This window comes from Panulirus ornatus, chromosome 8 (genome assembly GCF_036320965.1).
Source record: "Panulirus ornatus isolate Po-2019 chromosome 8, ASM3632096v1, whole genome shotgun sequence".
NCBI classification, from domain to species: Eukaryota; Metazoa; Arthropoda; class Malacostraca; order Decapoda; family Palinuridae; genus Panulirus; species Panulirus ornatus.
Window position 1 is genome coordinate 46,338,860 of NC_092231.1, and position 12,950 is coordinate 46,351,809.

The 12,950-nt window shown below is 39.9% G+C and overlaps 1 protein-coding gene across 1 annotated transcript in view; it reads left to right on the forward strand.

The window, feature by feature from the left end:
- Positions 1–637: 637 nt before the first annotated feature.
- Positions 638–12,950, forward strand: part of LOC139749712 (cell adhesion molecule 2-like) — a 62,304-nt gene continuing 49,991 nt past the window's right edge. Inside the window, exons 1-2 of the mRNA XM_071663866.1 lie at positions 638–733; positions 2,773–2,908. Of these exons, the coding sequence (XP_071519967.1) occupies positions 638–733; positions 2,773–2,908 (232 nt within the window). The remainder of the gene's footprint in view (positions 734–2,772; positions 2,909–12,950) is intronic.

Here is a 12,950-nt window from a genome sequence, read left to right on the forward strand (position 1 = left end):
GCATCAATCTGAGCCAGGGGAACTTGACAGCCACCGTAGTGGTAGCGCACATCGTTGCCATAACTAACCCTTGCGAGACCCAGAAGCTGTTTATGTTAACCTGTGTGTCAGGATGTGTTTTGCTCTGGCTTCTATGTTCACCAGCGAACACATGACAACGAATACGTTTTGGTAAAAGCCCACGACAACCCTGACATTCATAGCGGCGTGTGTGACAAAGTATTTGGGCGAGTGTGGTACAAGAGTTCCCCAGCCATGACAATAGCCCCCACCGACACCCAGGACAACATGGGCCTCACGTCGCTGGTGTAAATTCAATTAATTTGTCCAGAATTCCTCCCACCCCGGGTGAAAACAACTCGATAAAGAACATGGATCACACCACTGGCAGAAGGGACGGAGACAAGGGCGGCAGGGAACGCTGGGCCCTAGGCGAGGACGGACAAAGATAAAGGTCTGGGGCACTCCCGGCGTAGCAGAAGCGGTAGTAAGATAGACAATAGACAAATTTCCAGGATTGTGAGTGCAGAAGCAACCGAGAAGGAAAAAACATATGTCCACGAGGTGCAACAACAGAAACAGTAGAGGGGGCAACAGACGGGCGGGAGACACCTCATACTGTAACTGCAGGAGTAGGATGAGCAACGTAATCTCGTCTAAAACTACTGTTGCAGCAGCAGAAGAGCAACAGAAAAGGCCTGAGACTCCTGGCACTGGAGCAGCGGCAAAAGCTGTAACAGCAGCAGAAGCAATAGACAAGGGCAGGATACTCCTGATGTAGCAGCAGCAGCGTCAGCAGGACTAAATGACAAGGCCATGATACTCCCGGTGTAGCAGCTGCAGGAACAACAGACAAGGGTAGGGCACTCCTTTCGCAGCAGCAGCAGTAACAGGAACAACAGACAAGGGCTAGATACTCCCAACCCGGTAGCAGTAGCAGCAGCAGCAGTAAGAGGACAAGGGCGGGAAACTTCTGACGAAGGCGAGGCTCTTGGAAAAGGAGGCGTCCTCACAAACACTTACTTTATGGGGTCATTCACCAACAGAAATATAAACATGTAAATTGCGTCACATTCCACTTGATGCTAAGAGACTGTTACACTGTTGTAATGGTCGATGAACTCTTCTTTTGCAAACCATTCTGGTGGGTTGCGAGTCTGTGGACCTGGGAGGGGCGGACGGGCTGCTCGGAGGTAGACTTCAGGGCGAGAGAGAGAGAGAGAGAGAGAGAGAGAGAGAGAGAGAGAGAGAGAGAGAGAGAGAGAGAGAGAGAGAGAGAGAGAGAGAGAGAGAGAGAGAGAGAGAGAGAGGGGGGGGGGAGGTAGGGACCACCACGTTAGATACCCACCAAGGAAAAGGAAACGACTTCAGACAGGGACAGATTTGGAGACAATAGGACCAATCACCTGCACATCAAAATGTGAGACTAAGTCATATATAAGACTCTCAATGACTGAGTTGCATTCCCTTCCCTCACCTTCCTTTGTCTCCGTTACCAAAACTACATGGCGACAGTAACGACGTTACGTGTCGCCGTTATAAAGCGGCTACTTGAGATGCTACCGCTTTCACCATGCAGTTCATTGAGTCTCCTGAGATAAGACCAAACGCTAAGACTGGTGTGTCTGATGTCTGTTGTAGTTGTTGTTGTTGTTGTTATGATAGAGTTACGATGATTCATTGTAGAGATGAATTTGTTGTTCTCAGGGCAGATGTCATCACATTAACAACGGTTTCCGTACGGTGGTGACAGTTACGACCTGTTGCTCCAGTTTACGTAGCACCATAAAAACTTTTATTATCTTTAAGAAGTAAACGAAATTTTCATCGCGTGGTGGATCACAGGTGAAGTGAGGTGGGGGAACACAAGGGAGAGTTTGAGGGTCGAGTACTGGGTGTAGGATAGAAGTAAATACTCTCATATTTAAATCTTTATCTTTACGTCTGTAATCTGTGAAAGCAAGTGGACCTCATGACTTTGAATGAGTCTCACTCAGAAGCTCTCCCTCTCTCTCTCTCTCTCTCTCTCTCTCTCTCTCTCTCTCTCTCTCTCTCTCTCTCTCTCTCTCTCTCTCTCTCTCTCTCTCTCTCTCTATCTATCTATCTATCTATATATATATATATATATATATATATATATATATATATATATATATATATATATATATATATATATATATATATATATATATGTATATATATACATATATGCTATCCCTGGGGATAGGGGAGAAAGAATACTTCCCACGTATTCCCTGTATGTCGTAGAAGGCGACTAAAAGGGAAGGGAGCGGGGGGCTGGAAATCTTTCCCTCTCATTCTTTTTTTTAATTTTCCAAAGGAAGGAACGGAGAAGGGGGCCGGGTTAGGATGTTTCCTCAGAGGCCCGGTCCTCTGTTCTTAACGCTACCTCGCTAACGCGGGAAATGGTGCATAATTTGAAAGAAAGATATATATATATATATATATATATATATATATATATATATATATATATATATATATATATATATATATATATATATATATATATATATATATATATATATATATATATATATATATATATATATATATATGAGTCAGAGAAATTTGAGATATATCATTTTGACTTTGAGGACCACTGTCTGTGGTCCACATTGGCTTGACAGTTTATGATCGTCATGACTTGTTACATTCAGTTAACACAGCCGTGAACACCGACAGAAAACACTTACGAAAGATAACATTTATGAAACAAATTGAGAATTTCTCTTGGTTCTCCCGCTTCAGGCTCATCGCTCCAACGAAAAACGGGTCCTGCTGAAGGACCTGACCTTCAACTCTACAGGGATCTACAAGTGCGAGGTATCCGCTGACTCTCCACATTTCCACACCTACGAGAACCAGAGCGTCATGGTGGTCGTGGGTAAGTACAGGTCTCTGTGTCATGAGATGTAACACTCTTCTGTCAGGCTTTCCTACTTGGTGCGGTACGGTTGGGGACGAAACTTGTACGACTTTCTACACCCAAGATGAACAAGATAAGAAGGCTTCTAGCGATCAGAGGATGCAATGTGAGTTTTAGGGTCGATGTTAGAGTATGTATGGGTGAGAATGTTTTGTATTTATCTCAACAGTAGACCGAGAAGCACGGCTCTGGTGATCAGGCTTTGAGACCAGGCAGTATGGCTACGATGGTCAGGTTGGGAGACCAGGCAGTATGGCTACGATGGTCAGGCTGGGAGACCAGGCAGTATGGCTACGATGGTCAGGTTGGGAGACCAGGCAGTATGGCTACGATGGTCAGGTTGGGAGACCAGGCAGTATGGCTACGATGGTCAGGTTGGGAGACCAGGCAGTATGGCTACGATGGTCAGGTTGGGAGACCAGGCAGTATGGCTACGATGGTCGGGCTAGAAGCCATAACTTGGCTGCAATACAAGTTCCTCGCATGTGATGAATGTTCAGGATGACAACGGGAGAACCCTGTTGTAGGACTGCTTTCCGTTGCTGTGTGTAGTCTGTGAGTTCACGTTCCTGCTTGGAACGAAGCGTCTTTCCCTCAACAAACATCAGATCCAGAAATCTGTAGCAATTATAAAATGTTTGTCAATCTACCTCGTCCAGCGCACACAAGGTCCTTGTATGAAGACTCTCGTCTTCCTTTATGGTATTGGTCACAATGCGTGCAACAACATGTCCAGATCCTGGCTATCTTGAATGTAAGATAAAATGAAGAGAGAAAGACTGGAGGGGATTTATATATATTTGATCTCCTTGATATTTATGAAATGATTCTTAGATATGGGAATCTTAGAAAAAGAAAGAAAAAAGGAGGAAGAGAATATCCACACTGTCTTAACCGAGGAAAGGAGGCACCATAAGGTCAGTCATCATATAGTTGATCTTCACTCAGAAGCTGTGGGAAGCAGCAGGCTGTTTCACTCATAAGTGAAAGTCTCAGTGGCTGGGACACATGCAGACGCTTCATAAGAATAATAGCAAACTCAACACCTAGAGAACAGAGAAAGTAACAACATCATGGTTGACGGGAGGTTGCAGCGCGATAATCATTGGTAAGGGAAGCGAAGTTATAGTAAGATGAAGTGCGTCGACTCTGGGTTATCATGGGCATGTGAGAGAACAGAGTGAGAGAAAGAGGACAGAGGATCACTGATGGAGAGAGGAACAAGAATAGGCGATAAGAAGTTACACCAGCTACGAGTACCACAGAGTCCTGAAGTTAACACTTTAGGTTAACATATCTGAACACTCTCCAGATTGATCATGTCCTTGAGTTAACACCCTCTAGATAACCAAAATCCTTGAGTTAACACCCTCTAGATAAACAAAATCTTTGAGTTAACACCCTCTAGATAAACAAAATCCATGTTAACACCCCTCTAGATTAACAAAATCCTTGAGTTAACACCCTCTAGATCAACAAAATCCTTGAGTTGAATCTCTTCAGATTAACAAAGTGCTTGAGCTACCATTCTTCAGATCAGTCAGTATAAAGAATGATGTAGTGGTGTGCAGGTGACCCTGACGGATATAATGAGGGGCCCCCGGCCGACCCGCCCCTCCTCTTCGCTTCACTTTACATCAACTATTCATGAAGACTTAATAGACACTTTGTGGTGGAGGTCACGTGTAAACCGAACTTCATACAGCCTGGGTCAACATCATACCTGAACTAATGGTATTTTCTTCCCATCATTTATCTTAAACTTGTTTATAAAAACATGATATTTTCTAGATATAGACAGAGAAATATATGCTGTCATTCTATTAATCTTCTTAGACAACTGTAAAAATCTTTTAGGTATGTATAGTGCGATGATTGTATTACACTTCAACATGACACTGCAAACAAAGTTGAGGATTATGACATCATGAAATAAATCGTAGAAAGAATCTTAACATTTTGAACGTCTCGCTGGGCGACACACTTGATGGAGATAGCGATACAGACAGGCACACCAAGTGTGCAGCCTCCTGCTGATCAATCATGTATGGATATAAGCAAAACTTTTAGAAACATAGAACTATAATGTACATGACTTATGGCAAATTGATAACTGTTTTGAATTAGTATTATGTAGAGAATTGATGGTCGAGGTATATATATATATATATATATATATATATATATATATATATATATATATATATATATATATATATATATATATATATATATATATACAAGACACAAAAGAGAAATATATAAGTCAGTTGATATACAACGAAGAGACGTAGCTAGGCCGCCATTTGGTAAACATGTGATTGTCCAAGACAGACGACGAGCGTATCATTAACTTATTATGTGCACAAGAAGATGAATTGCTTTCAAATTTTATCAACATTATAGTTATCCAATTTGTATAGACCTTCACTAATATTAAGGTTATTCTTTTTTTATTTGATAATAGAAGATTCAAAAACTATATTTCTCGTGGTACTGGAGTTAGAGTTGATAACTGAGATGGAATTACTCCAGTCGATACAATGATCATAGTATTTAACGTGATTAAACAAGGCATTTGATTCTTGTCCTGTTCTTATAGGATTTGTACACAATTCACCTTCTTGTTCACATAATAACTTTATGATACGCTCGTTGTCTGTCTTGGACATTCGCATGTTTACCAAATGGCGTCCTAGCTACGTCTCTTCGTTGTATATCAACTGACTGTTATATTTCTCTCTTGTGTCTCCCCTGATGTGAATATTACACGAAAGTGTACTTGGCAACCTATCGTGTTTCATTTTCCCCGTGGACTCATAAGAATATATATATATATATATATATATATATATATATATATATATATATATATATATATATATATATATATATATATATATACGGTCATGACTGGGGTTGAGAAAGATTTATTCACTGAACTGAAATTGAGCAATATGGACAAAGTTCCCGTAGCCTCGCTTACCGAATTCCCAGGTTTTCTGATGATTTGTCTGTTAACCATGTTGATTAATCAGGAGTGTGTGGCAGCAAGGTATTCATACTAACATACAGGTTCAGGCTCTTGCCTTACACAGGCTGACCCAGACAAGTTAAAACATGGCTGATGAGCGGGTAGTAGATTGATGTTTCTCTCAACAGATGAGGATGAAAGGCTTTTGGTGCAGCAGCAACAGCAGGGTAGACAACAGACAAGGGTGTGTGAGCTGTGCTGCAGCAGACACAGTAGGAGGGTAACACCCACACACCTACCAACATCCTGAATCTGATTTTCAGAAATGTGGAGAGAATAGACAGTGAAACCGAGACAGCCTCTTCCATGAACAGAACTGACGACTCCCTGTTGCTTGTACTTAAGAATTACTGAATATATGGTAGAAGAGTCAACAGTGGATGGTCTCTTTCATTCCAGCAGAGAAGATAACATCCAAGGGTCACATGCATCATGTGAGTGTATGTGGTCTTAGAATTATGCTTAGCACCTAAAGAAAGTGTTCAAGATTTTAGGTTGGTGGATGTAACTTGACTCGACTGCCTTAATGACCCTGGCAGATCATAGACTTAAAACCCAAATAGCCAAACATATCGACCAACGTTCAGGGCTGGACTCTGACCTATTGTATTGTATTTACGAGTATTTTACTGAAAACTCCAAAGAATGAGAGGTTATTCATGGTACTGCAACGAAACTGGAATATTTTATTCTTTTTGAAAATTAAACAAAGCACAAAACAATGATAAAGTAAGAAATGTACAAAACGTATGTTTACAAGAACAAAAGTATGTCAGTAACGACAAGGAACAAGTAAAAGTTTTTACAGATTTTTTATGTTTTCACCAATGATGTAGAGAATAGCCTACTGTCTATTTCTTTTATAGAAACTTGAAGGTAAAGTTAGGTTAGGTTAGGTTAGGTTAGGTTAGGTCACTTCAGTGAACTCAATGTGAGTAAGCTACATGAACATATCAGTAGCTCGGCCACAAAATTAGGACATTGACAGCTCGTTGCAAGAGTCATGCATGACAGCCATATATATAAAGAGTGAGACAGAAAAGTAGACTGAAACCACAGACTCACACATCTGACTTTTCAAGTTCTGTCAAATGTAGTTAGAAGAAGCCATAAGCGTAACCTGTGAAATGAATAAGTTTGGTTATATGAGTAGAAGCCCAGATGTGTTACAACAGCTCTTAACGGACGGAACGGAGAGAACCAGTTCATTATGCAGTAATTTCGAGAAAGTAATTCATCAAAGGCCCCACAGCTGCGACTTGTTAAATCTAGGATCCACAGGACAAGGAAACTAGTACAGCAGGTCTACAACAAATCCTGTAAGGGAAAAGAGGTTGCCTGGTAGCAAAGGAAGGATGAATTTACGTGAATTCCACAAGCTTAGCTAAGTATTGAGACGGATTATGTCCCTAGTGAATATTGTTGGTCTGCCTGACGTAACCATTATAATTTCGCTGCTTATTCACTTGTGGCTGAAGCAGGACAATTTTGGGGTGTCCTAAAGCCACCTGACTGAATACTACAGTAAAACTTGCATGTAACGCAGAGGTAGACGAAAAATTAGCTTTTCATCAGAAATGTAATGCTACAGGAGGAGAGGCATGAGTTATGAAAACTTCATAACAGGGGCAGAAAAGGGGTACAGATATACATACTGTGACTGGAATCTGATGATATAGAGGTCACCATAAGATAACCAACATCCCACTGGTCATCATTTACGGACATCCCGTAGATGAAATTGGCGACGTATGTTGTGATGAAATTTCTCCTGTGAGTAACACAAAAGAGAACAAAAGTGTAATGAAGGGAAGAAGAGATGGAGATGATAGGCAACCATAAGAGCCGGAGGGTATGCGCAAGAAATGTCCAGATGATACAGAGAAACATGGTCATATGGTACACAGAAACATGGTCATATAGTACAGAGAAACATGGTCATATGGTAAAGAGAAATAAGCTTATCCGCAGGTATTGATTATGGATAGCTAGAGCAAGGCTCTGATGAAGGAGCGAAGGCCATGTAATGAGTGAATTGTGATAGTGTGGCTGGAGGATGTAAGCTTACTGAGAGGTGTGTGTGTGTGTGTGTGTGTGTGTGTGGCGGGGGGGGGGGGGGTGATCAGATGATGACGATGTGGTAAACAAGAACTGCCGGGATTTATGAGAACTTGAAATTAGTTATTCAATCAAAGGACTGGATGACGGCAGGAGTAGAGATAGTACTTTTGTATATATTCAGATTGCTGGAGTGAAAGTAAAACTACAGAGGGATCAATGTACTGACTGATGAAGGCGCTATGATAGGATGAAGGAGTGTTTCAAAAGACAGGGGATCACGGATGGCCAAGGACGTGATGGTGTGCTGATCGTGGTATCTGGGTGGGGCTCAGAGTTATGATGAAAGTGAAACTGACAGATTATTTGAAAGACACAAGCGTTTCTACAGTCTCTAAAGACTTGGAAGTTATGTATCAAGGTGGATCACATAATATACTCTCGTATATGTAAAGATCGGTAAGAAACTAATAAGGAAAACAGAGACAAGTTCCTCAAGGTAGTTGGGCGTGTTCGGTCGGACTGAGTAGACAATGGTTCACATGTGGCCTTAAGGTGTAGGTAGTGAGGCTGTCTTATCTTCATCCTGGTCATGACCATTATTGTAAGTAAATATATGAATTAACTAAGCGGATATGTGTAGGGGCTTCATAAGTTGTACATGGAGGACTGCAACGTACTGAAAAGACCAGTAAAAGACCTGGGGGAGTTTGCCAAGAAACTTGGAAAGCGGGTAAGGTAAGTTAAAAAAGAATACTACCAAAACCTGGAGTCATTGTTCGGGGAACGAGTGTGTGACGTTGTTAGATAGTGTGTGTGTGGGAAGGAGTAGATAGTGTGTGGGAGGAGGGAGGGGAATCCTGAATTTCAATTATCGGGCAGAAATGTTGTGAGAAATGCAAGAATCAATGTTGAGATATCTGAGTGTTGAAAGACGGGGCTGGAGCTCTGAGGAAAGTGAGACGCTGTTGGTTACAAGAATGGTTTAACCTCCAATAACGCCTCGGTGGCGCACCAGTTAACGTCGTTGACTTCTAATCTATTGGGCCAGGGTTCGATTCCTGGGGCGGGCACACAGCGCAGAGCTCATCCATTTGTTTATCTTTCCTTTGAATGGTAATTGGGCACCAACATGGATGGTATGGGGTGAAATACGACAGCTGATAAGGGTTAAGCCAGCCGACAGCTTGAACCTCGTCAAGAGGCTCCCCACCTGTGTCCATGTCTGAAGATGTGGTCCTCATTGCCAGGCCTACTGAGCCTCAACTGACAGATGATAACGGACCAGAGGAGTGAACTGACCGACGATAGAGAGAGAGAATAACCAGTGGAATGAAGTTTTCTTGTGTATGATTGTGGAGGAGGAGGACCAGACGATGAGAAATGTGTTGTGAGACAGATGTTTGGAATAGGCAGAAGAAGGATGTTAAAGATCGTGAATGAATGATTCAAAATGAATGAATAAAAGAATGATATGGATACTGAAAGGATAAAGAAGAGGAGGGTAATGAAGAATAAGATGTGCACCAAAGTTCGACTAAGAACATGTGGAAAACTGTATAAAATATTAGTGGGAAACAATATGATAGATAGTGGAAGGGAGTGGAAAGCAGGGAAACGTGGATTAAGTTATGAGGACGTAGAAGAAAATGCACAATGCATAAAAATGTATGAACATAAGCACAACTTCAGACCAGCAAATTGGTCGAGTAGAAGCCTGCGATTTGCCTGATCCATAGACCTCCTCTGGGCTTATATCAAGTTTAGCTTGATAATGAAGGATCACTGATGGTTTAAGGGAAAACAACACAAACTCTACATGAACGTCAACAAATCATTGGAATAAAAAATAACATTATGAATTAGGGAACACTTTACTCAGGTCAAGATTCAACCAAACTATGACAGGAAAATCACAGACGGCCTTTTCTTTTGGTGATGAATATCATGTTGCTCTGGATTAACGTATCAATTCTAAAATGATCATTTGCTCAGAATTCAGCAATCCAAGTTGACTGACAAGCAGTATAACCTCGTTGTAAGGTTCAATGATTAGTTTGATAAATTTCCGGACAAATGAATCGATTGACCTATATCTTATGACACTAATTACCTGGACCCATGACAAGCAGTTTCATCCAGGTGAAAACTAACATTTAAACTAAACAAGATGATTGCTAGATTCAGACGAGGTTAAACCTTACAGAAAATATCTCAAACAATCTCTCGTCCGAGCACTGGTTGGTGACTTAGGTTGTGGACGGTCGAGGGTTAGCTGTGGTGCTGCTTGGAGCTGCGTAGTCGACAAGTGGATCAGTTTTAAGCCAATAGGAAGTTCTTCCTGCACAATAGAAGGTGTCTGGTGATAGTAACAGGTTACTACCCTAATAACTGTTAAATTTCTGTGGTCTATGTTTATGTGACAAGATTTTACTGTAGAATCAAATACAGATAAATCAGTTGACGTTTGATATATACAATTTAATGATGCGAGTGAACAGCTTAAGGAAATAACGTCAAAATAAATTTTTTGTTATTAAGGATTCACTGGTAACTGAATTTTGTATGGTTCCTTTTCATAAGAACACGTTGTGCTAATATTTAACATATGATAAGAATACAGTAAGATAAAGTGAAACATTTGTAAGATAAAGTAGTACGGTACTGCAGTAACTTATCCATGTATTATTACAATATCAATATACACTTTTATCCAATCTCGAGAACTTAGGAACAATAATTACAGTTGCTCTGGTCAATTTACGACACTTGTTTGTATCATCATTATTATTATCATTATGATTATCATTACTACTATTATCATTTATTACTATTATTATCATTATTACTATTATCACTATCATTATTATCATTATTATAACTATTATTGTTATTATCATTATCATTATTATTATAATTATCATTATTATTATTATTATCATTACTATCGTTATTATTATTATCATTATTATTATTATTATTATTATTATTATTATTATTATTATTATTATTATTATTATTATTATCATTATTGCTATTATCATTATCATTACTATAAACTTCTCTCATGATTACCTTAAAATCTTGCTGTATTTGAAGCAGTATCTACTTACTGCCTCACTGGTATGTTAAACATGACCAGCTAAACAATTCTTCATATCTCTCAACGATCATGACAGATGTCGCTCGATCTATACCGCCAGGATGCAGAAGAATTTAAACCACAGAGGAATTCATGTTTTATTGCACGTTAAACCCAAACCATAGCAATTTCCCATTTTTTCCCGAAGTTGTAACTTTGTTCCTTTTGCTGGGGGATATGGACGAAGGTTCCAGGAAATGGAATGAGAGCGTTGTTGAAAAATTCTATATACCTTGGGAAAACTGTTCTATAGATATGTAAAACAGCATACATATATATATATATATATATATATATATATATATATATATATATATATATATATATATATATATATATATATATATATATATATATATATATATTGGAAAGCATCACAATTTTGCGCGTGATCAAGATATTCCTATGAGTTCACAGGGAAAAGGACTCATAGGAATGACCCAAAGTAAAATAAATAAATAAAATATAGCGCAAGGAAACAGATGAAAGATGACCCACCCCACCCACATACACGTGTATATACATAAACGCCTACATACGCACATATACATACCTATACATTTCAACGTATACATAAGTATACATGCACAGACATATACATATATACACATGTACTTGCTGCCTTCACCCACTCTCGTCGCCACCCCGCCACACATGAAATAGCATCCCCTCGCGAGGTAGCGCTAGGAAAAGACAACAAAGGCCATATTCGTTCACGCTCAGTGTCTAGCTGTCATGTGTAATGCACCGAAACCACAGCTCCCTTTCCACATCCAGGCCCCACAAAACTTTCCATGGTTTACCTGAGACGCTCCACATGTCCTGGTTCAATCTATTGACAGGACGTATACCACATCGTTCCAATTCACTCTATTCCTTGCATGCCTTTCACCCTCCTGTATGTTCAGGTCCGATCGCTCAAATTCTTTTTCACTCCATCCTTCCACCTCCAATTTGGTCCCCCGCTTCTCCTCGTTCCCTCTACATCTGACAGATATATCCTCTTTGTCAATCTTTCCTCACTCATTCTCTCCATGTGACCACACCATATCAACACACCCTCTTCTGCTCTCTCAGCCACACTCTTTTCATTACCACACATCTCTCTTACCCTTTCATTACTTACTCGACCAAACCACCTCACGCCACATACTGCCCTCAAACATCTCATTTCCAACACATCCACCCTCCTCCGCATAACCCTATCTATAGTCTACGCCTCGCAACCATATTATATTGTTGGAACCACTGTTCCTTCAAACATACCCATTTTTGCTTTCTAAGATAACGTTCTCGCCTTCCACACATTCTTGAACGCTCCCAGAACGTTCGCCCCCTCCCCCACCCTGTGATTCACTTCCGCTTCCATCCGCTTCCATATACATATATATATATATTTATATATATATATATATATATATATATATATATATATATATATATATATATATATATATATATATATATATATATATATATATATATACATATATATATATATATATATTTATTCATGTATTTATCTATCTATTTATCTATTTATCTATCTATACTATTTTCCATACATATTCGCCATTTCCCGCTTTCACAAGGTAGTGTCAAAAACAGATCACTAAGCCTCAGGGGGAAAAATCCTAACTTGGCACGCGTCTCTGTTCCTTCTTTTGGAAAGTAGAATCGGATTCTGAGGTCAGGTCAAATGCCAGGCCATTATAGAGAAGGGTCATAACGTCATGTTCAAGGATCAAACCGCCATGTTCATGGGT